Below are 26,886 nucleotides of genomic sequence, written 5' to 3' on the forward strand. Positions count from 1 at the left end.
AAATACTAGATTGGTATAGAGCAGTGTTTTCTAACCTTGGCAACTTGAAGATATTTGGACTTCAACTCCCAGAATTCCCCAGGCAGCGAATGCTGGCTGGGGAATTCTGGGAGTTGAAGTCCAGATATCTTCAAGTTGCCAAGGTTGGGAAACACTGCTATAGAGGACTATGAAAGTTCCAAAATAAAATAAAAGTCCACGCCTCAAAACAGCCACGTGGGAGCATCCAATCTATTTTTCATTAGTATTTTTCCATCTATATTGCAAAGAATAAGCAGTCTAGCTTGTTTTTTTATATAAAAGTATTTCCATTATGGTTCATTTTTTAAAAAAATTCACTCACTTATAAATTTTGTTAGTGAATGAGATGAATTAATTTGATAGAAACTAAGGGGAACATTGAGCTTACATTTCTATGATTTGACTGAATATCATAATTGCATTAGATATGTTTATTAATACACTGCTCAAAAAAAATAAAGGGAACACTTAAACAACACAATATAACTCCAAGTAAATCAAACTTCTGTGAAATCAAACTATCCATTTAGGAAGCAACACTGACTGACAATCAATTTCACATGCTGTTGTGCACATTCAACTTTATACAGAACAAAGTATTCAATGAGAATATTTCATTCATTCAGATCTAGGGTGTGTTATTTGAGTGTTCCTTTTATTTTTTTTGAGCAGTGTACATGATCCCTAATTCTTCTTTAGCAGCTCCAGTTTTGGGTCAATATATGCACATTTTGGGATTCATTCAGTGAATTTTGTTCGGGACAACCTGATTGTCCATCAGGTTTAATAAAGTATTTAACTATTTGACACATCATAATTTTTACCTGGAGAATGGACACAGAATTCTTATATTAAGCTATAGCCCATAAGTACAATACAAATTGCTTAAATAAATAAAATTTCACATAGCCTTGTTCATCATATAGTGTTCCCTCCAATTAAAACCTATTCATTGAAAATAGAAAGTCTATAATTAAAATGCTTCTGTTTATCACATGACACATTATCATCATATCAATCATTACAGTGCTATGTGAATCCATTCAGAAGAAATTTCCAAACCGTTGCAATAGAAGGCTAGATGTCACCTTTTTTGCATTATTTATGACCATATGAATAGCTGAAAATGTACTGTATACTTATAATCAATAAAAGGAAAGGCTGATTTGCCATTCTGACAAGTACAATAAAACTAGTGATATGCTAAAATCACGTAAAAAGTAAAAAAATAAATAAATGGGGTGGTGGTTTCTAATTCTCTTCTTCGGTCCCAGATGATTACTTTGCTTTATATACAAAGTTCTGTTGAAACAGAATATCAGTGAATCTAGATGAAGGACATCTAGGTGGCTCTATTTAAATTGAAACTGTAGGGCTTCATAAACAATATCAAATGGTCCTTTTACTGTCCATTTCACACTGCTGTAGTTATTTGAGTTAATCCAAGATCATTGGATTCTTCTCTTCCAGGAGGACAATATGATGACATTTCCACAACTAGTCATGCTGGCTTGTTTGTACCATCAGCGTTCCCAGAATGAGTAGCATTATGAATTGTGTTCCTAACTCTGTTGGTATTTTGTCTGTCTGCCTTCATCTTAAAAGGAAAGCAGAAATCTTTGAAACAACGCTTGAAATTTTCATCCAAAAAAGCATATAGAATGGGATTTAGACTGCTGTTGGTGTAGCCCAAGGCAATGCAGAAATAGTAGCTAGAAATGGCTGCAGTGCTATGTGAGACATCTCCAAGAGCCTCAACCAACACAAAAATGTGGATGGGGGTCCAACAGATAATGAAAACTGCAACTACAACAAGAACCAATCTGGTGATACGGCGGAGGTTTCGATCTTTTTCTCGCGATCCAGACAGGAGCCTCACACTTTTCAAGCGCAGGATCATCAGAGTGTAACAAACTATAATAATTAGGACTGGGATAATAAAGGCAAAGACAAAAACACATATTTTCATAAAAATGTCCCACCAAACATAGTTGTCATCTGGAAACTGAAGAGAACATTCAATGCTGCCAGTATCTGTACATAAAGGGACACATAAGAAGAAAACAAATGAATATGTAAATTAACCATTTCAGAAAAAGCAAGTAGCATAGAATTTACAATGACTCGATGTCATATGTTTCTATGTTTCTATATCACTTTCGAAGGCTAAAATCAAGCTCTGTAGGCAAGATTCTTAAAGTTTGTTTTTCTCTTTCATTGCATTTGTATAGGGGGAAATGCTCCCATTTCGCTTGTATCTGTAGATCATCGGAGAGCCGGTCATGAAGGCAGTCCGAGGCTCCGCCTTCCCACCCAGATGCTGACATTTGGGTTCTTTTACCCTCTGCACATGCACAGAATGCTTTACGCATGCACAGAGGGTAAAAGAACCCAAATGGTGATGGGCGGGCATGTAGGCGGAGTCTTGGACTGCCTACATGACCGGCTCTCCAACTACCAATAGGGAGCATTTCACCCCCGATTGGTATCCATGGTCATTCTTACAAATTAACAGGCATATTTTAATATACCCTGATATGGGTTCACTGATGAAATTGAAGTTTACATGGAAATTCACCCCCATTATGGCCTACAGATGGAAATTAATTCTAATAAAATCTGCAAGATTTTAACAGCAGTTTCTCCCAGTAAAATGCAAAGAATTTAATTATGAGTAGTCTTTGGCCTACAACCACAAGTGCCAGGCAAGAAATTGTTAAGTGACTTTTTCTAATGAACTTTTTTTGCCATGGTTGTTAATCAAGTCACTATACAGTGGTACCTCTAATTAAGAACACCTCTACTTACAAACATTTCTAGATAAGAACCGGGTGTTCAAGATTTTTTTTGCCTCTTCTCAAGAACCATTTTCCACTTACAAACCTGAGCCTTCAAAACTGTAACCGTAAAAGGCAGGGAGAAGCCTCCGTGGGGCCTCTCTAGGAATCTCCTGGGAGGAAACAGGGTCTCCACCCTCCCTGTGGTTTCCCCAATCACACACATTATTTGCTTTTACATTGATTCCTATGGAAAAAATTGCTTCTTCTTACAAACTTTTCTACTTAAGAACCTGGTCACGGAACGAATTAAGTTCGTAAGTAGAGGTACCACTGTATGGCACAGTCATTAAGTGAATCTTGCTTACCCTATTGACTTTGCTTTGCTGACTGCCAAGTACCCAAATTTCGATCACATGACCATGGGGGTATTGTGACAGTTGTAAATACAAGGAATAGTTATTTATTTCCAATGCTGCAATTTCAAATAGTTGCTAAGAAATATCTACAAGTTGAGAACCACTTGTATGCACAGGGACTTTCTCACTCAAACAAAAAACTTAAGGAATCAGGGTAAATCTAAGTTAGGGTATTGTATAGTCTACTGCATTACTGAAACAAACTTTGGAGAATCATTAATTAAACATGTCCTTTCCAATTACAAACTTTCAAACTCTATAATAGATTTGCTACTTACTAAAACACTCACTACTGTCTTGATATTTCTGAAGATTTTCATGGGTGAACTTTGCAAAGCTACATCAAAAATGTATGAATTTCAGGCAATCCTACTGCCAATAAAGGGTAAGCCATAGCTTTTAAAGAGTTATGTAAGTGACAAGTTCAGTTGAGAAATTGAGAAATGTCTGCAGGAAAACAAAATATTCCATTTGCTATTATAATGCATCAGTTCACTCAACCGAATAAAAAGAAAAATGGGCTTTATTCATTTGTTTTCTAAAAAGTGCCTTTTACCAAGAAAATCACAGGTTTGGTCCACAGAAACTGGTAACTGGGTCCATTTAGATCACGGGTGCCAAATATGTGGTGTCACATTGTCGTCATGTGATGAGTTGCAATGTTTTTTTCTTTTCGTTAACCTGGGGTGGGTGTGGCCTGCATGTGACCCATCCCACCCGCAGGCCACCGGTTTGGCAGTTGCGCAGTATTATTAACCAGAATTGTATTGAGTAGTGTGAAAATCTGAACCCTTATTCTTTTCATGTTTATTAGATTATTGATTAAATTAGAAAGTTAAATCATTTGGTTGGGAGATGTCCAAAGTTTGTTGAAAGATGGGTGGTTCTATAAATATTTTAAAAATAAAATAAAATAATTAAAATAAAATAAAATAAAGGAGACCGTAAATGAAATTTCAGCCATGGGAAAGTAATAAGAGTAGAAGGAGACTTTAAATATTCCTGCCTTGATCCTGCATTGCATAAGAGAGGACAGAAGGAAATGATGGCAGGCTTTCAAGATTTTGTTATTATATCCTACAACAATAAAGAGTATTCTAGTGGAATCAATTTCCTGACTTACAGGGCTGACTTCAAAGGAGGGATTCTGAGAAATAGAATTACTTCTGCTAATTTTGAGTAAGTTAGAAAAGCACACAGAATTGGCTTAGGAATCAACGGCAAAATATACCTAAATGTTTCATAGTCTACACATAAAATTAGTGTTTGTACTCACCTTCCCTGACCTTGGTACCTCCAAGAACTATGGCTGAAATGCCTACAGATGAAGATAAAACCCAAATGCATATATTGATGATCTTGGCCTTCAGAGGAGTACGAAAATCCAGGGCCTTTACTGGGTGACACACAGCAATGTAGCGGTCTACACTCATCATGGTCAGGGTGAATATGCTTGTAAACATGTTATAATAGTCAATTGAAATAACTATTTTACACAGCACGTCCCCAAAGGGCCAGGTGTTCATTAAATACTCAGTACTTTGAAAAGGCATAGTTGTGGTGACAAGAGCATCTGCCAGAGCCAAATTAAAAATATAAATGTTTGTTGCGGTCTTCATCTTCGTGTACCTAAAATAAAAGAAGTGTTTGTAAATATTTCTCCATAAATCTAATACAGAGATTATTACAAAACATCACTATTTTGCATAGAAAACAGAGAGAGAGAGAGAGAGAGAAACACACACATATATGGTACACTACAAAGGGCTTACTTCAAGGTAATATTTATTACTTTGAGGTTCTGATGGGGGAACATTTTGGCAAGAATAAAAATGCACGGTGTCTCTGGGAACAGAGCTTTCATTTACATATTGTCTGCTTTTCCATGTTGTAGTGTTCACCATGGTGATGTCATAGAGTCAGTGCTCAAACCTGACATATAAACGTTACCTCCAGACTTAGTCTTATTGGGGGTAGATATAATTTGACACAATTCACTGTTTTGATGGATGAATACTATAGGATAAAATTCTGCTCCATCGCATGATGTTATTACACCAATTTTTAATAAACCTTAATTAAATACAAAAATAGACTAACAATCCTGGATCTAGAAAGATTAGAACTACGACGCCTAAAACACAATCTAAGTATTGCCCACAAGATCATATGCTGCAACATCCTGCCTGTCAATGACTACTTCAGCTCTAACTGCAACAACACAAGTGCACGCAACAGATTCAAACTTAATATTAACCGCTCCAAACTTGACTGTAAAAAATATGACTTTAGCAATCGAGCTGTCGAAAGGTGGAACTCATTACCGGACTCAGTAGTGTCAACCCCTAACCCCCAACATTTCTCCCTTAGACTATCCACGATTGACCTCTCCAGGTTCCTAAGAGGTCAGTAAGGGACGTACATAAGTGCACTACTGTGCCTTTCATCCCCTGTCCAATTGTCTCTCCTTAGCTCATATATCTTTTCTTCCTTTCATATATCTTCTCCTCTATTTTATATTTATATATATATATATATATATATATATATATATATATATATATATATATATATATATATATATATATCCTTTTCTTTATATATAATACTACATGTCCATTCTCTTCAATATGTATTGTGTATTGGACAAAATAAACAAATAAATAAAATAAAAACACATATTTTAAATGAGGAAAATAATTTTTTCTTATTGCTTTTCTTTGAAAAAAAGGTAAAATATTTTTTTCCTCCAAAAGATGCTATAATTATATTGTTTGAATCTATTTCATATTTGTTTAGATTCCTCTGGCACGCAAAATATCTTGATTGATGTGTGAACGCCATAAAGTTTAACACATTTGAGAAAAGTAGATTGTAAATAGGATAATCGTTTAGCTTTGTACAAAATTTCTGTTTTGTTGGGTCATGAAGTTTGAGAGAATATTTCTAGAGGGAAAACAAGGCAACAAACATGGTGGTTACATTAACCTTCAGTATCAGCAACTGATTCCATGATTTCACAGATTTAATTTTATTTTTTTGTTTGTTTGTTTATTTGACTTCTATGCCTCCCAATTCCGAAGGACTCAGGATGTTGCCATGCCACATTAACAATTAAGTTTTACTTGTCACAAGCAATAATGCTGCAGTGCCACATTAACAATTAAATTTTATTTGTCACAAGCAGAATTGAATTAATGAGTGATTTAATTAGATTATGCAAATTAGGCTATGATAAAACAATAAAATTTCTTTGTAGCTAATGAAAATATAATGTTATCTGTTGAGAACAACTAAAATATAGGATTTATTTTCTTTAAAACAAAGCAAAATGCAGTTATCGTAATATAATCAATATTTAACTCCATAGGTATTAGTTAGGACTGTTTTATCAAATGCTGAGTGTATCTAATAATAGAATAACGCCGGCTGACTTACCGGCCCCACGGCGATGTTGCTGAAGGGCCGGGCAGACTCGGACCCTTCAGATGGCGGCCGCCATCTTGTTTTCGGCCGAAATCTCGCGAGACGAGATTTCGGCCGGGAATGCCCTGCCCACGTGGCTGGGCATGACACCAGGTCTGGGCGGGGCCTGCTGGCCCTATTTAAGGGGCAGCAGGCCGGGAAACAGCCTTTTCGCCCGGACCTGGTTGCCTGAGCAGACACTCCTTGGTGCTGCTCGGCCGCCATTTTGTGTCTCCCTCGTGTTGCGGCCGCCATTTTGTGGCCTACCGAGGGGGCGAAAAGTGCTTGGAAGACTTCTTGCTTTTACTCCTTCACCGGAGCTGTTTGCAGCGATCCCCCTCGGGCCCGAGGGGGACTGGTAACCTCCTCCCGGCTGGGAGGAGGGCGCGGTGGGGGTGTTGGGTTTGGGCCCCCGGTCTTGGGCGGGGGGGTGTTCCTGGTTGCAGGCCTCTAAGGCCTGCCTGTGCAGGGAGGTTTTCCATCTTAATAATACATTATCAATAAATACTGTGCAATATATTGATATATCATTGTACTGTTATACCCAATACAGGGGTTAATAGGGGTAGCAGGGGCTCCCAGGCCCTAGGTAGGGCCCTGTGGGGGGAGTTGGGCCTGCCATTCGTGCTGTGGGTTTCGGCCTAGGTGGTTTTTAGTGGCTTATTGCTCACCTAAGGGGAAAGTGTGATGGCTCCTAAGAAGAGGCCTGCCACTGCTCCTATGGCTCCGCCAGCAGCGCGCCCCAGGAGGGCCCTTAGGCCTTCTGCCCGGGCCCGGGCCAGCAGGGAGGGGACTGCTGGGGTGGTCCCTGAACAGGGGGGGGTGGTCTCGGTGCCTCCTGCCCCTCAACCTGATTTTTCTCCTGCTATGTCTTGGGCCAGGGTGTTGGAGAGGCTCGATGAGCTCGAGCAGTGGAGGAGCGGTGCGGTCCCCGGAGTGTCCAGCGATCAAGTGCCTGCGGCGTTGGGGAGAGATCCGGCGGCGGCCCAGGCTGGGCAGCCGGCTCCGTTCGGACGGCAGGCCTCTGCAGGGCCGATGGCGGCTTTCCCGGGCCCCACACCATTGGGCCCCCCGTGGATGTCTTCAACCCCGTACGGGGCAGGTGAGGCTGCACCACACACCACATCTCTGTCTTTTCTTCCTCCCCCCGCCCCGGGTTTTCCCCCGGCGGGGGTCGGGAGTGGGTCCAGCTTTTTGGGGTCCCCCGCGGGCACCTGCGGGCAGGTGTGGGCTCCGCCGGTTCCTCCTCCGGGGCCGCCGGCGGCCAGCGCTGCTCCGTTGTCTGGGACGGGTCCTGCGGGGACACCAGCGGTGCCAGGGGCAGGGGGGTGGGTTCCTCCGGCCCCTCCTGTCATGCCCCCGCTCCCGGTTTTCCCCTACCCCCATGGGGCGGGTGTTTTTGGTGTGGCGGCCAACTCGGTATGGGACCCCTTCGCTTGTATTAAAGCGGGGGCCATACCGTGCGGGCTGCCGTCCACCCCTCTAGGATGCCACCTTCACCCGTCGGTCAAGGAGGCTATTTGGCGGGGCGAATATGTCGATCTTTTTTCGCTTTTGAACCGCGAGGTTCCCAAGCAGGAGAAAGAGATTGTCCCGGGGGAGAAAACGAAGAAGACCAAGGTAACGAAATGCTTCAGCTCCTGGCTGTATGCCTTTCTTACCTATGGGTCGGTAGTGATCCAACGGCAGCCGGCTATGGCCTCTGCCATGTTTAAGTATATAGACTTAATTGCCAGGGCCCATTTTGAATATAAGGGCACCATCTGGCGCCATTATGATAAGGGTTTCCGCATGAGGATGTCTGTGGAGCCCAACTTGCCGTGGGATATGGTGGTCCCGGACCTGTGGTTCCGGGCCACGCATATGTCCGGGAAGGAAGGGTGTGAGCGCACGGATAGTGGGCACTTTATGGAGGAGGAGCCCGGCGCGGCTTCGCCGGCCAAGGCGACTCCTGGTGTGGCTGGCAAGGGGGCCTCGCCCGCTTGTCATGAGTTTGCTGCAAAAGGGGCGTGTTTTCGTCCCTTTTGTAAATACAAGCATGCCTGCGGGAATTGTGGGGGGTCCCATGCAGCTTCAGTCTGTCCCCGCCCCAAGAAAGGGGCGGAGAAGAAGGGCGGGGGTCCAGGAAAACCTCCCCCACCAGCTGGGGGAAAAGGGGCCCAGCCCAATTAATGTTTCTGTACTTGAGGGTTGGTTGATCGACTACCACCCTCGCCCGAGAGCCGAGTTGCTCTTGAGGGGCTTCTCCGAGGGATTTAGGATCCCTTATGTGGGTATTAGGAGGGCCTTCATGTCCGACAACCTCAGGTCGGTTGTCGGACATGAAGATATTGTACGGGCTAAGATTCGAAAGGAGGTGGCTGAGGGCAGGGTCCTTGGGCCCTTCCCGGAGCCGCCCTTTCCGAATCTTCGTGTGTCCCCCTTAGGTGTGGTCCCCAAAAAGGCGAGTGGTGAATTTAGGTTGATTCACCATTTGTCTTTTCCAAAAGGGGAGTCAGTGAATGACTTCATTCCTGACGAGCTTTGTTCCGTCCGGTACGCATCCTTTGATGCGGCCGTGGCTATGGTTAGGGAGTGTGGGGTGGGAGCCCTTATGGGTAAATGCGACATTAAGTCGGCATTTCGGCTCCTCCCCATTCACCCAGGCGACTTCGAGCTGCTGGGCTTCCATTTCGAAGGTGGGTTTTATGTGGATAGGGCATTGCCGATGGGCTGCTCTATTTCCTGCTCCCTCTTTGAGAGCTTTAGTACCTTCCTCGAGTGGGTGCTCAGGAGGCGGAGTGGCCTGGGGTCTGTCGTTCATTACCTTGATGATTTCTTGGTGGCCGGGCCTGCGCAATCAGAGCAATGCTTTGCTTTGATGCGGGACTTCGAAGCCCTTTGTGCTCAATTGGGGGTGCCTTTAGCCTCCGAGAAGACCGAAGGCCCTGCCACCAGGATTACCTTCCTGGGTATTGAATTGGATTCAGTGGAGCAATCTTCCAGATTGCCCCTGGATAAGTTGATTAAGATCAGGTACAAACTTGAGGCGGTCCTGGGCTGCAGGAAGGTTACTCTTCGGCAGCTCCAGGAGTTGGCTGGGATTCTTAATTTTGCCTGTCGGGTAGTGGTGCCTGGTAGGGCTTTTTCTCGCCGGTTGTATGATGCGATGAAGGGGCTGAGTTTGCCCCACCATCGTACCCGCTTATGTGCAGGGGTCAGGGCTGACCTCTGCGTGTGGCGGGAGTTTTTGGAACGTTTTAATGGGTTGTCGTTTTGGCGGCAGGAGCTTCTTTTGGAAGCGGAGCTGCAGCTGTGTTCCGACGCCGCAGGGACTTGCGGTTTTGGGGTAGTGTTAGGTGACCAGTGGTGCTGGTCGGCATGGCCTCCGGAATGGAGTGCCTGTTCGTTGGTTAAGGACCTAACCTTTTTGGAGCTTTTCCCCTTAATAGTGGCCTTAGAGCTCTGGGGGGAGCAGTTCAGGGATAAGACTGTGCATTTTTGGTGTGACAATCTAGCGGTTGTCCATGTTGTGAACGCCCTGTCCTCTAAGAGTGACAGGGTGATGCGGCTTGTCCGCCATTTTGTGCACAGGTCCTTGTCTTTGAACGCCTTGTTTTTGGCTAGGCACGTCCCTGGTTTAGATAACGGGGTGGCTGACGCCTTGTCCCGTGGTCAGTTGTCCAGGTTTCGGACCCTGGCCCCGTGGGCCCGAGAGTCACCGGAGGTGTTTCCAGCCCACCTGTGGAGCCTGGGCGGGCTCTCGAGAGCTGGAGAGACGAGGCCTCCAGGGCGATCGCCTTATCGGTAGCTCCTAGTACCCTGCGAGCTTATCAGCGTGCAGGTAAGGAGTTTGGGGATTTCAGGCTGGGTAAGGGTTACCCCCATTGCTGGCCTGCCCCGGTTGAGCACCTAGCTGAATTCTGTGTCCTGCTGAAGGGGCGTGGCCTTTCAGTGAGGACTATCAGGGCTAGGTTAGCCGGCCTCGCCTTTCTGTCCAAGGCGGGGGGGTTTGGTGATTTTACGGGTGATTTTCGCATCCGGAGGATGCTGGAGGGTTGGGTGAGGGAGCGACAGGGGTTTCCCGCTGACACTCGTCGGGCCCTGACGGTTCAGCAGCTGTCTCTGATTAATCAGATGTTTGGCAGTCTGTGCGCCTCTCCTTACGAGGCTCGGCTGTTCAGGGCAGCGACTTGCGTTATGTTTTTCGGGGCCCTCAGGGTCAGCGAGGCAATGGCCTCCTCGCAGTCTGACTCGTCGCTCCGCGCCTTCCAGCTCGCTGATCTGTCCTTTAGACAGGGGGGTGTCTCTCTGTTGGTGAGACACTCCAAGACAGATCAGTTACACAGAGGGGTTAGACTTGAACTTAGTGCAGCCACCGATAAGTCTGTTTGCCCGGTGGCTGCTTTGCAGCAATTTTGTGTTTTGCGTGGGTCAGGGTGTGGGTACCTTTTTATACACCAGGATGGTTCCCCCCTGACCCGGTATCAATTCTGGGCGATAGTGTCTAAGGCTATGTCTCAGGTAGGCATGGATCCCGCCGGCTATGGAACGCATTCGTTCCGTATCGGCGCCGCCACTAGCGCGGCACTTTCTGGTCTCCCGGCCCAACGGATTCAGGAGATCGGCCGCTGGCGGTCAGCGGCATATTTGGGTTATGTCAGGCCCGCTGAGGATCCGGGGCAGGGTTTAGGCTAGGTAACCTCTCTGTGTGTGTCCTCTTCCAGGTTCCCAGTCCAGGCAGAAACCGACGGCGCTGCTGTGTGGCCACAGCATGGTCTTCTGGGCCGGCCGCTCAGCAGCCAGAAGTGCCATCGGGACCCAGCTGTCGTTGGGACGGTGGGTCAATGTTGTTTGGATGGGCCGGAGGGGTATGCGGTGGGAGGGCCTCCTACCGACGCTGCTGGGTACGCAGCATCTCAGGGCGGTACCCGGCGCTGCTGGGCGGGCGGCCACCCAGGGTCGCGCCCAGATGGGACTGGGTGGTCGGCAGCCCATAGCCGCACCCAGATGGCTGGTCTTGCACCTTGGTGGCAATGACCTATGCCTGCTTGGCGGTCTACCATTGATCGTCCAGGCGCGCGAAGACCTGCGGCGGCTTCGCACGGCATGGCCCACCACGCAAGTGGTGTGGTCAGAGATCCTCCCACGGATCGTTTGGAGGGACGCCATTTCCCTTAGGGCCATCCACCGGGTTAGACGTAGGGTGAATAAGGCCGTGGGAAAGACTGTCAAAGAATTAGGGGGGATTGTAGTTGCCCATCCCCTCATCACTGTAGATCGGCCGTGGCTTTACCGGGCCGATGGCGTTCACCTGTCAGAACAGGGGAACGCCATTTTCTTACAGGACCTGCAGAGGTCTCTGCGTGAGCTGGCGCAGATAGAGGGGGGAGTCGGGGGGCCAAGATAGAGATCTGACCCCCGCTCCGTGGCAGGTTAGGGGCGGAAATCTGGGTGGTTTCAGCAACTGCGCGTTCTCCCTTGGGCATCTTTGGGGATGATTGACAGGTTCTCTCCAAGACCATGGTGGGTGCTACCTGCGCTCTTGGGGGGAACCTGTCTTTGGGTCCCGCTATTGAAGTCCCAGGGTAGGGGTGAGCCGGCGGGACCCCCCTCATGCGAGTGTATGGCAGGGTCTCAGGTGAGGGAGAGGTCCCTCACCTGGACCAGCATCGATTACGCCCATAGTTGCCCAGGAATGTTGACCTTTTACGTCATTTCCGCCCCGGAAGTGTTTGTTTGACCCTGCAGGTCCATTTGGTTCCGGGTCATAGTTAAGTATGTTGATTATGCAAATTTATGCTAATTTATGCTAATTTAATTAATAAATTATGCAAATTTATTATAATAAAAATGACCCAAGTTTAAATCCAGCTCTTGTGTCCGAGTCGTTACTCCGTCTCTTCTGCAATAACGCCGGCTGACTTACCGGCCCCACGGCGATGTTGCTGAAGGGCCGGGCAGACTCGGACCCTTCAGATGGCGGCCGCCATCTTGTTTTCGGCCGAAATCTCGCGAGACGAGATTTCGGCCGGGAATGCCCTGCCCACGTGGCTGGGCATGACACCAGGTCTGGGCGGGGCCTGCTGGCCCTATTTAAGGGGCAGCAGGCCGGGAAACAGCCTTTTCGCCCGGACCTGGTTGCCTGAGCAGACACCCACCCGCCCTTCCCTATTTTGCAGTGTGCCTAGGGGTCGCCTGCGGGGGCCGAATGGGAATTTTTTGCAGCTTTGCCCATTAGGCCAGGCTGTTTTTTCGCCCATTCCACACTGGGGAGATGGATGTGCGGTTAGGGGGTGTTCGCATTTAATTAGGTTAATTGGCTTACCTCTGGTCATTGGGTAGGCAGGTTAGGGGCGGAAATCTGGGTGGTTTCAGCAACTGCGCGTTCTCCCTTGGGCATCTTTGGGGATGATTGACAGGTTCTCTCCAAGACCATGGTGGGTGCTACCTGCGCTCTTGGGGGGAACCTGTCTTTGGGTCCCGCTATTGAAGTCCCAGGGTAGGGGTGAGCCGGCGGGACCCCCCTCATGCGAGTGTATGGCAGGGTCTCAGGTGAGGGAGAGGTCCCTCACCTGGACCAGCATCGATTACGCCCATAGTTGCCCAGGAATGTTGACCTTTTACGTCATTTCCGCCCCGGAAGTGTTTGTTTGACCCTGCAGGTCCATTTGGTTCCGGGTCATAGTTAAGTATGTTGATTATGCAAATTTATGCTAATTTATGCTAATTTAATTAATAAATTATGCAAATTTATTATAATAAAAATGACCCAAGTTTAAATCCAGCTCTTGTGTCCGAGTCGTTACTCCGTCTCTTCTGCAATAGTGCTACTCAAATCTGATTACATTACTTCCATAATATTTAGAAATTCCAAGGCGGCAACTATCCTGGGAATGAGAGAGAGAAAAGAGATCATGGGAGGCTTTTTTCTAATATTTAGAATATTCAATCAGTACCATAGTACTATGAATGTACATACCTTTGAATTATTGAATAATCCCTATGAAGCACCATACTGTTTCAATCTAATGGTTTTCTTGTTCCTAATATCTTGCTCTTCTTTTTAAAATAATATTTTCATTTGCATTAGTGAAAAAGACAGAAATAACAGGTTTATATAACTCTTTCAAAGGGATGGGTTGGTATATGCACTTGATAATGTATTACAAGACGTGAAACACCTGTCTGCCTTTAAGAAAAAGCCTTCAGATTTTATAACTGAACTTATCCTACTTTTCATGTCTACTACAGAAACTTGATTCCCTTATACTTAAATGAAAATAGCAATGGATCTGAATCTCATGGTCTTTAGAGAAAGATCAAAGAATCCAAGTACCACCTAATTCTGATTTTGAAGGATTTCAAGATATGTCAATATTATATGGAGAATCATGCCGGCCTAGCCCCACTTTTCCTAAATCAAGGACAAAACAGATTTCAGTGGAAGTTTAATTACCGGCTGACATGTGTTCAGTTCCTCTGTCTAATTAAAAGTTATTGCATAATTACAGAAGAACTCAAATTTATTTTGGCTTGTAGATTTTGGGGAGACAAATCTCAAAATTCCATATCTCATTTTCTCAATGATGTTTTCAATGCTAGCATGTGCTCTCTCTCACTTTCCAAAAAATAAATTGCGTAGTCATTTTCTATCTTAGATAAGGGACACAAAGCACAAAACATGCAACTATAAATTCAAGATCTAACTCCAAAAAGGATATCTAAATCCAAAAGGGGATTATCATGTCCAAAAGCACAAAGAAGACTTATCACTGCATCATTCAAGAAATAAATGTCAAACCAATCTAAGTTCCAGAGGGAAGAGACTAGAAACTGAAAGTTAGGGGTCAAACTATTAAGAATCAGAATGCTAAGGAAGGGCAGCCAGTCATCAAAGCACAAAGATTAGTTAAGTATAATTAATTGCTGTAGCTTCTCAGACAGAGCACTATATTCTTAGCTAAAATATTTCTGATGATACCTTTTTAATGATTTAATAAAACAAACACACAGAGCGAAAGAGAGCATGTTGAATGTTATGAATTCTGTTATGTTGAATAGCTACCAACATTACTTAATAAAGTCTGTCACTACACCTCTATAACTGTCTGGTTCAGTTCTAAAACCCATAAGACAGATATAGACTTCAGAGGATAATCAGAACTGCAGAAAAAACAAATATTGTCAACCTGCCTTCTATTGAGGATTTGTATACTACATGAGTAAAAATGAGGTCATGAAAATATCATCCTGGATATAAATTATTTCAATTCCTAGCCTCAAAATGACACTATAGATATACACCAAGAAAAGTAGACACAAGAATGTTTTTTCCCCGAATGCCATCACCCTGCTAAACAAATAATTCCTTCATCACTGTCAAACTATTCACTAAGGTTCCATCATTATTACTATTAGTCTTCTCATCGTTCCTATCACCCATTTCTTCCCGCTTATGGCTGTATGATTGTAACTTGTTGCTTGTATACTTATTATATTAATATGCCTCCCCGAGTCCACGGAGAGGGACGGTATACAAGTCCAATTTATAAATTGTTTCTTGATTGCATACTTATACCCTATGACAATCATTAAGTATTGTACCTCATTATTCTTGATAAATGTATCTTTTCTTTTATGTACACTGAGAGAATATGCACCAAAGACAAATTCCTTGTGTGTCCAATCACACTTGGCCAATAAAGAATTCTGTTATATTCTATTTTATTCCATTCCATTCCATTCCAGTCTATTGCATGCATGTTGATGAGTTGTTCTACTACGAGTTTTAATTAGGGATTTAGAATTTAGATGGGTTTTTTTCTTGACTTTTTTTTACCGTTGTTTGTAATTTTATATGGTAATTTTATATTGTTGTAAGCTGCCCTGAATCCTTTGGGATTGGGCAGCATAGAAGGATAGATAGATAGATAGATAGATAGATAGATAGATAGATAGATAGATAGATGGATGGATGGATGGATGGATGGATGGATGGATGGATGGATGGATGGATGGATGGATGGATGGATGGATGGATGGTGGGTGGATGGATGGATGGATAGATGGATAGATAGATAGGTAGGTAGATCTATTCTATTCTATTCTGTTCTGTTCTATTCTATTCTATACACTCATTTTAAAAAAGCCACCCTGAATTCTTCATGAATGGGCAGCATACCAATTTAAACAAACAAACATACAAACAAATAATGTGCATTTTCATTTGTATTAAGGTATTTAGGGCAAAGTGGAGATTCTTATCCTCTGTATTTTCTAATATAGTACTGAGCTTATAACTGAATGTAAGATTATGAATATAAAATCAATTCCTTCTCTCAAAACTCATCAGAAACATTTCGCGGTGTTACTTTTGCTCCCAGCTGGGTTTTGTCATAATACTACGGTAAAAGTTTTGTTAAGTAAAACCTAGAAAATTATGCACATTACTGGAAGAATATAAGAAAATTTGAGAGGGCTGGAAATACCCAAGCCTGATTATACCCAGCTGTTCTTCCAGTTTCAAAAACAACCTGGTTCGGCTGGAACTGGGAAACTGCTGAATGAGTGCCATTGGTAGCCATTATTAAATTGGCTAAAACATTGAGACAGCAGGCCCATAATGCTGCAGTGCCTTGTCCATTACAAATTGAAATTTGAGTCATTTTCTTCAAATTTAAATAATCTGGAAATGCTATTTCCAATGAAATCCATGCTATGAAAAGGATGCTAAAATAGCAATGGCTCCCTCCCCATGATTGCCATAATCAAAATTGCATTAGAAAAATGCCCAGAACTATGCATGACCTATCCTCAGTTTTGCTTCCTGTATAGAAGACAGATGGGAACATTAAGATCTTCTTGAACATCAACTCCAACTAGCACAGCTAATGGTGAAAAGGGCTAATAATTGTAATGCAACAATATGTGAGAGACGGGACACAGATTTCCCATTCCTGGTATAGATATTAATTCAATAGCAATACAACTGAAAATGTATTTTATGTATTTGAATTTTTTTCTCTCGACATCATTACTGTCTTTCTTACGTTTGTCCTACACACACACACACACACACACACACACACACACATATTTATTCATTTATTTATTTATTCCAATACATAATACACATTGAAGAGAATAGATATGTAATAATGTAAAGAAAGAAAGGAATAGAAGAAAATATATAAAAGTATAGGTGAACATATTTGAAAGGAAGAAAATATAAATGAGATAAGGAGAGACAATTGGACAGGGGACTGAAGGCACACTGGTGCACTTATGCACAAAAAAATATTTCATTACTTCTTAACAAGTGTATATGGATGAGCCTCACAGTTGCTAAGTATGCACATCATAGCTCATTTATTTAGATTTGATTTCAACATTAACCGTGAAGGGTTTTTATGATATTTTTACACTACCAGCACCAACAAATCCCATATTGCAATATTTCTTACTTTTAGCTCTATTCCTTGGATTCCCTTGATATAACTCTAGATAAACAAGTTGACAGGCAAGCCAGGTTCAGTTCTACAGGACTGAATATGAGGCTATGTGTAATGTAATTATATTCACTTCCTAGTGTTCTGTCTGGGTTCCCCCAGACCTCAACACCAACTGGAAAAAACAGCCAGACACTCTGGTAAAAGCCAAAAGTATTTTATAACTGGAAAAAATAAGCACAGAGGAAAACCTGTTCTTCCCAACAGACAGGATATAATACGGTACAGCAGGGTCCGGATGTCCAGTCAATACAGCAAGCTTCTTGCTGGCACCCCCCCCCCAAGGTTTCAATAGTCAAAGGCACAAACCAGGATTCCAAGACGCCAAAGTTCACAGTCAGGTCCCACGACTCTCAAAGATAAAACTCCACAAGCCAGGAAGGGTGGGTCTGCCTTTTAGCCTTTCCCAAGAGCACCACACCCAAACCCAGCTGTTGCCACTTTAATGCTGAAAGTATTTAGCCAATTGATTCCGTCTCTGAGTAGCTCTTCGTTGTCGCAGATCAATTATGGCTTGTGCACTTTCCTCTAAGGAATCCAGGCTGCTTGCTGGGGAGAGCTCCCCCTGGTGGGACTCTGGCTGTCCTCCCTCTTCTTCAGCCTGGAATTCCTCCTCCTCGTCTGTCTGCACCTCCTGTTCCTCAGCCTCTCCCTCTGAGCTGGAAACCGACAGAAGGTCAGCCGTTCCCGGAGGGGCCTCAGACGGAACCACAACACCTAGTAGCCTATCTGCAGGCTCCATCCTCCTAATTTTGAAATATTAGCTCTTTCAACAAAAATTGTATCCTCTGTATCCAGTGACTCTTGGAGAAAGACTTATTGGCTTTTTTAATTCCCAGAGAGTAATACGTTGTGAATTTTTTTTTTGAAGAATTCCTCTTTCCTACGAAGAAATGTGGAAAACGTTCTTCCCAATGTTTTTGTCCACCAAATTTCAAATGTCCAATTGTGTTCTGTTCCATTAACAATCATATATTTAGGGATGTAGAAGAAGGGGGAAAAGGAGAAGGAGGGGGAGGAAACTGTTCTGCTTTGGACCTACCGGATTGGAACAAAGAATCCCCCATGAACAAAGGATTCAATTCAAATATTTTTTATATAGTTAAAGATGCTTTTTGCAGACAGGAGCAGATTTATCAGTTCATGTTGGCAGAGGCCTCGCTCAAATTGGCCAAGAGATTAAAAAATGGCTGGCAGCCAAGAGGCAGAGCTATTCTTTCTTGAGATAAGGTCCATAAATCACACACATACCCCTACAGATCTCCAGGTTTCTTTTCTTTCTCATTCATCGGCATCTCTGCATGACTCTTAAAGGAGCCACCACAGTTTCTCATCATGGCACTTCTGGAACTCCAGATCTGAGTCTTCCATATGAGGAACATTGAAACTCCATGTTTCTTTACCCAGGAACCCTCCTTGACTTCCATGCTATGAAATCATTGTAATACAGCTACATTTTGAGGCTGGTTCTTTATCTCCAACATAGAACCAAAATAGCTTATTCAGCCAGGCTATTAGATTCCAAAAGATCTTGGAAAAGATCATATAGAAAAGGACTCACCAGCTTCCTTTGTTATGCTTTTCAGTGCTGTAGCTGTTCTGCTGATTCACTTACTGCATTGCTGGCAATACTGATTGAGGGATATTTTGAGAGATTTGCAATACTCCGGTCTTGGAATACTTCTATGGCTAAGGGGTTAACCCAGATACCCCTAAAAACAGTGATGGCATTAAGAGGCAATGAAAGAATAATTGCTTCGCAGCGGGAATACATATAGCCCAAATGGAATCCCTCCCCCTCCCAAATATACTTGGCTAGTTTTCAAATGGCTAAATGTTTGTGTATTGACCTATTTTTTTGTTTCAAAATGATACTGATATTAGTGATTAAGTTTACAATTGTTGCACCTTTGCAAGGCTTTTTTTACAATTATCAGAGAAGACTTTCCAATCACCCTAAATTTTCAAATTCAAGAGGTTGGAATTTTATCCACAATTATCACATTTTTGTCTGTCATTTTTCCTCTCACCCCCATCTACCCAGCAAATAAACTACTGTTGGAAATAGGAGAAATGTGACAGATAAGGCCGCTCTGAGTCACCTCGAGAAGGCGGCATATAAATCAAACAAACAAACAAACAAACAAACAAACGAGTGAGTCAGTCAGTCAGTCAGTCAATCAGTCAGTCAGTCAGTCAGTCAGTCAGTCAGTCAGTAAGTAAGTAAGTAAGTAAGTAAGTAAGTAAGTATGTATGTATGTATGTATGTATGTATGTATGTATGTATGTATGTAAATGGCACACAATTTAGTTTAGTGGTCAAGGTACCTGTTAAGAGTTTGTGAGTTCTAATCCTACTGTAACCCTCACTCAGACTTTAGTCTCATTCAAGTGCTGTTTCTCTTAATTTTTAGATAATTTTCAAGGAACTTGATATTGTGAAATTATGCCGCTACTATGAATTCCATTGTATGGTACTCTACAAATCAAGGGGCGTGCATAAGTGCACTAGTGTGGCTTCCGTCCCCTGTCCAATTGTCTCTCCTTTATCTCCTTTATCTTTTTTACCTTTCATATATCTTCTCCTCTATTTTTATATCTTTTCTTCTATCCTTTTCTTTATATATATTACTACATGTCTATTGTCTTCAATGTGTATTGTGTGTTGTACAAAATAAATAAATAAATAAAATTTATATACCGACTGTGTGTGGTCAACTGTTTCCTAGAGTTATAATGACTAGACTTTCTTTCATAGACTCACTTTCTGAACTTTTTCCCATAAAGATATTCCTGTCTGCTTCTTGACCTTCTGGCCCGGTCATCTAATCGGCTCCTGGTCTTCCATGTCCCCCTCCTCCTCTGACTCAGACATTACCACCAGTGGGGGTTTTACAGTCTCTAGAGGTTCCTCAGATTCCTCTGGTTCCAACTCTCTCTTACTCCCACTCTCTGATTCAGCTGGCAAGAATGTTGGCCTAGGGTACCAAGACGGTCCCAGTTAATTCTCCTCAGAATCTGTCACCAACTGACCTGGTTGTGGACCACTCGCAACAGAAATCAGCCATATCCAAATAAGCAGTTATAAACATTAATCCATAAATCAATTGGTGGGAAAGTTCTAATTAGCCAGCTGGCTGAAGCACTGTACAGACTGACTGTTGACATGGTGGGTTGATTCTCTTTTCTGCCGCCTGAACTTTTCAGTGATGAGAAGTTTTGGAGTATTAAAAGCACTTGGCTGGATAAATAATAGCCTGGAGATAATACAAGCCCAATGCTAGGTGTCTCTAATGATACACAGCTCTGAGCATTCTTTGCCTTTCTCAAGCTTATCTGTTCTATTTTATGGCAGTTTCCATGTGTCTCTTCCAATTCCACTTTTGTTTAAAATATTAGTTAAGTTCATGAAAGTCATTGTCACAACAAGAGCAAGAGAAGCCAGCATTCCTTCAGTAGGTACTAGATGATGCTTCCATTTGTGAGAAAGAGGACTAGGCACACAATGACAGAAGCTAGACACTGGACATTGCCAGATGGCTTGCTTTGACTTCTGCGAAATTTTGAATTTTTTTTCTTGCTATCTGCAGATTGCAAAGTGAGGGAAGGAGGGATGCCAAGCTTCCCTTAATTGAACTATTTTTAACTTGACCTGTCATAAATTTCTAGCATTTATTTAAACATAATTGTCCCTTTCTTCCATTGCATCTATTTAATTTCTCAGAGAAGATTGAAAAAATATGTGTTAAACAATTTTATGTATTTAACCATTGTTCTGTCTGGGTTCCCCCAGACGTCAACACCAACTAAAAAGAATAGCCAGACACGCTGGTAAAAAGCAAAGTCCTTTTATATCTTTGAAAACAAACACAGATAACAAAAACTGTTCTTACAAACTGGAATGCTATGAAGCTTCACAGAAGAGTCACGGCGGCCAGACAATACAACAGGCTTCTTGCTGGCACACACACCACTGTAGATAATAAAACCCATGCCTCCCCCAAGTTTTCAGCCTTCGAGGCCACAAGCCAGAATCAGAGACGCCAAGGATCGAAGCAAGGTCACGGGACTCCCAAAAGATAACTCTCCACAATACAGGAAGGGCGGGCCTGCCTTTTCAACCTTTCTGAGGAGAACCACACCCAAACCCAGCTGTTGCCTATTAGGGATGGAAGTACCTGGCTAATTGTCCCCTTCTTTGTGCTGCCCTCCTCTGCCTCATATCTATGATGGCTTGTGCGTTCTCATCTAATGACTCCAGGCTACTCGCTGGGGAGAGCTCCCCCCCCGGGGGTCTCAGGCTGTTCCCTCTCCTCCTCGTCCTGACATTCCTCTTCCCCATCTGCCTGGTCCTCCTCCTCCTCCTGTTCCTCGTCCTCCCCCTCTGAGCATGGAGCCGGCAGAGTTCCAGCCGTTCCCTGAGGAGCCTCAGACTGAAGCACAACAACCATAAACCGCATTTTCCCCATATTATATGGGAGCAGTAGCTGGGAATTAGCTTACCTTCTCATGGCTGAGAAAACATTTGGACTAGAGATTTCCTAAGTAATGGTACTTAGGAAGTAGTGCGGAACTATTACAGCTCAGTAGAATTTCACATATTGGATACTGTATCTTTGAAGGCATATGTGTATTCCCTAGCTTGCCCGTAAAGCCAGACAGTGTTGCAGTTAATTAAAATGGAACAATGGTAACTTCTTAAAAGCATCTTTACTTGATGGAAAAAAGAGAGGAGAAAATGCAGCTGCAAATGCTATTAATTTAGAATAGAATAGAATAGAATAGAAGAATAGAATATTATTGGCCAAGTGTGATGGGACACACAAGGAATTTGTCTTGCTGCAGATGCTCTCAGCGTACATAAAAGAAAAAGATACATTAGCATGTCTTTATAGCCTCATGGAACCAAAGGAAAATTTTTGGAAAGAATGAAACATGGATTTGTAGTAGAATGTTATGCTCTATTGATGTTCTAAAGATAAAAGGCAAAACTCACAAATGCTGTGTTTGTTGAAAATATCTTGTATCCTGAAATTCAAGTCTCATTCTTGAGTTAATATAGCTCCGGGTTTTTTGGCCATGGCCCACCTAGGCATCTCTAAGCCTCCTCTGTGATATATAATCCTTACTATTCAAAGTGTGTCCTCCTACTCATGTGGAGGAAGCCTAAAAAACCATTAACAAGGTTCCAATTGTCTCCATTAAAAATCAAATTGCCACCCTGTGGGGCATGGGCTCCACATTGGGAACCACTGATATAGCCAAATATGAAGTAAGGGATTATGTGACCTGCGGAATTTTGGAATGCTGATTTAAAATATAAAGGGATTACAAGCACCATAGAATGCATTTCAAGCCCACATAGATTCTCAGTAAAAGATAGAGTGTCTTGTTGATTAAATTTTGTGTCTAGTGTACACCAGGGGTGGGTTCCACTTATCTTCACCACTGGTTCGCATTGTGAGATTTTGTGTGCGTGCACATGCTCCTCTCACATGTGCGCATCCCCTTGTGCAATTTTGCTTCTGGCCATGCTCAGTAGCTGGAATCAGCCTGAAAGCTAAGAAGCTGATCAGCTGTGCTTCAGGTGAAGAAATAAAGGTCAGTATTAATCCAGGGGTGGGCGGAAGGACCCTTTTTCTAGCAGCGAAAGAGGAGAAGCCATCCAAGCAGGGAAAAATTTCACCATTTTTTTTTTTAATGGTGGCGCCCATGGACTGGCACCAACTGAATCAGATCTATGATGTCACCAGCGGGTCGCTACTGGTTTGGGAGATCCGGTCCAAATCAGGAGAACTCAGCCCTGGTAAACACATCTGTATAATGCTAAGTTATTTCAGAAAATATCTGCCAGTTTTGTGGATGATAATTCTGAAATTGAAGATTTTCTAAAAGATCAAGAAGCAGAATTCAAAACAAAACAAAACCATAACCCTGAAGGAAATGAGACACTGATTACAGGTTAACAGTGAATGTTGGTTCAAGAAACTAAAGAATTAAGAGCTTAATCAATTGCAATTTCATGCTAGCAGTTTCCTATCCCCAAATCATGATAAGAGCTTGAGTCCAATGTTTGTATCTCCTCCTTTGATTACAACTTCATTACATCAGAAAAGGCAGGAGAAATACCCTAGATCCGACACTCCCCTGACAAATAGCAATAATTTTTTTATGTATTGCACTCATTTATAGGCATTACTCTAGAATGATCTCTGCTGGAAAATACACAATGCGAGTTCTCTCTTTAATATTATTCTGAAATATTTTTCACCACTGCCTTATTTCTAATTTATCAACACTTTTTATTGGCGGAGAACGAGCTGCAGAACTTGAATACCCCATGATAGATGAGGTTTTAAGGTTTTAATCAAAATAGCAAGTACGCTGTAAACTCATCACAAGTAATAGATTGTTTCCAAATGCAGGAAGAGAATGTATTAAATGTATCAAAAATACAAAAACAAGCTCAACCATAGATTAGACTAGGAAATATCTCAGAAAAAGGAAATGGTTCATCTTTTTTGCCAAGAAAGTAACATCAGTACATAGATTTAAGCACCAGGATCAGCTTCAACTTGAAGATGACTTTAAGGTAAAAAATACAGTTTCTTATTTATCGACAAGGCATCTTCTATGTCATTCCACATGATTTCTAGGACTTTTAGAAAAATGAGTTTTTAGATTATTGTTAGATTTAGGAAATGTCTTGAGCCCTAATGCTTAAATTAAATAAAAACTACAGAAACTGATTTAAATATTTGGAGGGAGAGGGCGTAATCTCAGGTTTTGTTCAGTTTACTAGCTGCAATGTTTTATTTATTTATTTATTTATTTATTTATTTATTTATTTGTTTGTTTGTTTGTTTGTTTGTTTGTTTGTTTAATTTGTATGCCGCCCCTCTCCATAGACTCGGGGTGGCTCACAACAACAATAAAACAATTCAAGACAAATCTAATAATTTAAAAACATTTTTTAAAAACCCGTTATTAAAGAAGACATACACACAAACATACCATACATTAATTGTATAGGACCGGGGCAGATGTCTCAATTCCCCCATACCTGATGGCAGAGGTGGGTTTTAAGGAGTTTACAAATGGCAAAGAGGGCGGGGGCAGTTCTAATCTCAGGGGGGAGCTGGTTCCAGAGGGTCGGGGCCGCCACAGAGAAGGCTCTTCCCCTGGGACCCGCCAAATGACATTGTTTAGTCGACAGGACTCGGAGAAGGCCAACTCTCTGGGACCTAATCGGTCGCTGGGGATATTGTCACCACTATTTTTCTACCATGCATAGTGAAACCAGAGGTATAACCTCACTGACTATTGTATGAAGCAAAACTACGTATAATGATTTCATTAAATTTAGCAACTGACTCAAACCTGAAGCAAGGGTATAAAATCCTGACTAAAATCCAATCCATTCCTCATGATCAGATAATTCTGTTCATCTAAACTCCACAAGATGCTTTCTAGACTCCATGGACTAGCATAGAACAGCCAGACAGCTGAATGTTTCCTACGGTACACATGTTTCATTCTTGTATTTATTTTAAAAACTTCTAAGCTAATGTTTCTGAGCTTTGGCAATTTTAAGGTGAGTGGACTTCAACTGACAGTTTCCCCAGCTCCTCATTTTTGTGAATCAACATCCACCCTTCCTTAAAATCATCATGATAGAGAAAGAATGTTCTATTTGAACCCCAAAAGAGCCTCAAAACATTTTATATAAGTTCAATAAATCTATATGAAACAATGCCATCTCAAAATCAAATGCATTTTGAAGCAAGTAATCAGAAAGATAGCTCCATTACCTTGCCCAGTTCTCTCCCACACACACACCCCTGATAAATCACAAATCCTTATAGTAGATCACTGACAAATCTCTAAGTACTGGAAATGTATATTGAGATAAAGAAGATCTGGAGATGGAACCTCCATTTGGCTGACTAACTTCATGCATGTAAATTTGTTCACACATATAAGGAAATGAGTGAGTGGAGGGAGCATTTTCTTGCAAAGATGTAGCATTTTAGGTGAATTTCATTAAAAGTCATATTTTGTTTTAAAAAGTATAAACAATAAAAATATTATTTGAAAGCTAAGGAAATCATTAGAAAGATGATCGATACATAGAATAAATTAGCATGTATATTTTATTTCACATAAAATTAATAATAATAATAATAATAATAATAATAATAATAATTTATTAGATTTGTATGCCGCTCCTCTCCGAAGACTCGGGGCAGCTCACAACAGTAATAAAAACAGTATAACAATGGGACAAATCTAATAATAAAAATATATAAAAACCCCAATAATTAAAAACCATATAGCACATACACACCAAACATGAAATATAAAAAGCCTGGGGGAGATGTCTTAGTTCCCCCATGCCTTGCGATATAGGTGGGTCTTGAGTAACTTGCAAATGACATTTTTATCCCTGGGAGGGGAGCTCTAGCCACATATTTCTCCAATGCTTTTCAACTCTCACATTGTCCAGGTTGATCACTTTAAAATTATCATCACTTTGTTCATTTCAGTTTTCTCTATATTCCAAAGGAAATCAGGGCTGATACTAAATCTATTTAGGCAATTTCCCCTTAGTTGTTTTACTATACTAATCCAAAACAGAAATTACATCTTTTATAGCAAAGTTCAACTTCTGGTGACTAAATAGATCCCTGAGATTTTATATCTAAAGTACAAAACTGACTTGCCAGTATCATTTTATGGAATGTCTTTCAACTTCCCCATCTCATGCCAGTCCTGGTATTCTATGAAGGTGTCCTTTCCAGGTGTTACTAATGGCCATTCCTACTTCACTTGGATGTCCAGAAGAGCTATCCACTTATTGCATCAGCTAAACAAAAGAGAAGATAACACTTCTCTGGGAAGAATTTTTTTTCTCCCCCTTCAATCCTTACCTCAGCACCCCCATATACCTGTTTATAAATTATTCCCCAATATGCTCCATTAAGCAACACTTGAAGAATCTTGACATTTAAATATTAACAAAGTTTGCCACAATACTATTGTTTATTGCTTATTTGTACCAGGACAATTATTAAGTGTTGTACCTTATGATTCTTGACGAACATATATTTTCTTTTATGTACACTCAGAGCACATGCACCGAGACATATTCCTTGTGTGCACAATCACACTTGGCCAATTTAAAAAATGCTATGCTACGCTTGATAGCAGACTCCAGGACTTTTTCCACTGTACTTCAAAATGCTAAGGATTAAAAATGCAACCTTCTGAATCTAAAACATACACTTTACCAACACTCCATAGACTGTCCCCTTAGGTGCAATAATTAATCAGAAGTCAGTTAGTTTTCTGATTTTCTTATGTTCTTTCCCTTCATTGATCTTTTCTTGCTGCAGCAAGAATTTCCCCTTGTCATGGTTAGATTTACATAATTGCCATTTGTACCACTTACCTTATGATAACAAACATAACCAAAGAGTTTCCCACCAGGCCTACCACAAAAACCATTGAGTAGACTGCTGTGATGATGATAGGAATAGCTGGGGAGATGTTGGTCTGATTCTGTTGTAAGTCCTCATATCTACCATTGCTGCTGTTGCCATAGTCTTCCCAGTCTGCAAGCCAGCTGTGGCTGGTCCTGCTTGGAAAAGGGCAGAAGCCTGGGGGGCAGGTGGGACCAGGCTCTTCACGAAATATGTACACTGGAGACTCCAT

At 42.3% G+C, this 26,886-nt stretch overlaps 1 protein-coding gene across 2 annotated transcripts; it reads right to left on the reverse strand.

Annotated features, from left to right (window-relative positions):
- Positions 1 to 1,201: 1,201 nt before the first annotated feature.
- On the reverse strand, positions 1,202 to 26,886 carry OPRK1 (opioid receptor kappa 1). Of its 2 annotated transcripts, none has more exons than XM_070749160.1 (3): positions 26,624 to 26,886; positions 4,494 to 4,846; positions 1,202 to 2,055 (listed from the first exon to the last, which is right to left on the reverse strand). In XM_070749160.1, the coding sequence occupies exons 1-3, from the start codon at positions 26,884 to 26,886 to the stop codon at positions 1,523 to 1,525; spliced, it is 1,149 nt and encodes a 382-aa protein (XP_070605261.1). In that variant the 3' UTR covers positions 1,202 to 1,522. The 2 variants fall into 2 exon arrangements, with proteins under 2 accessions (XP_070605261.1, XP_070605262.1); XM_070749161.1 differs by having other exon boundaries at positions 1,202 to 2,045; positions 4,490 to 4,846.

The sequence above is a fragment of the Erythrolamprus reginae genome, chromosome 3 (assembly GCF_031021105.1).
Source record: "Erythrolamprus reginae isolate rEryReg1 chromosome 3, rEryReg1.hap1, whole genome shotgun sequence".
Classification (NCBI taxonomy): Eukaryota; Metazoa; Chordata; class Lepidosauria; order Squamata; family Dipsadidae; genus Erythrolamprus; species Erythrolamprus reginae.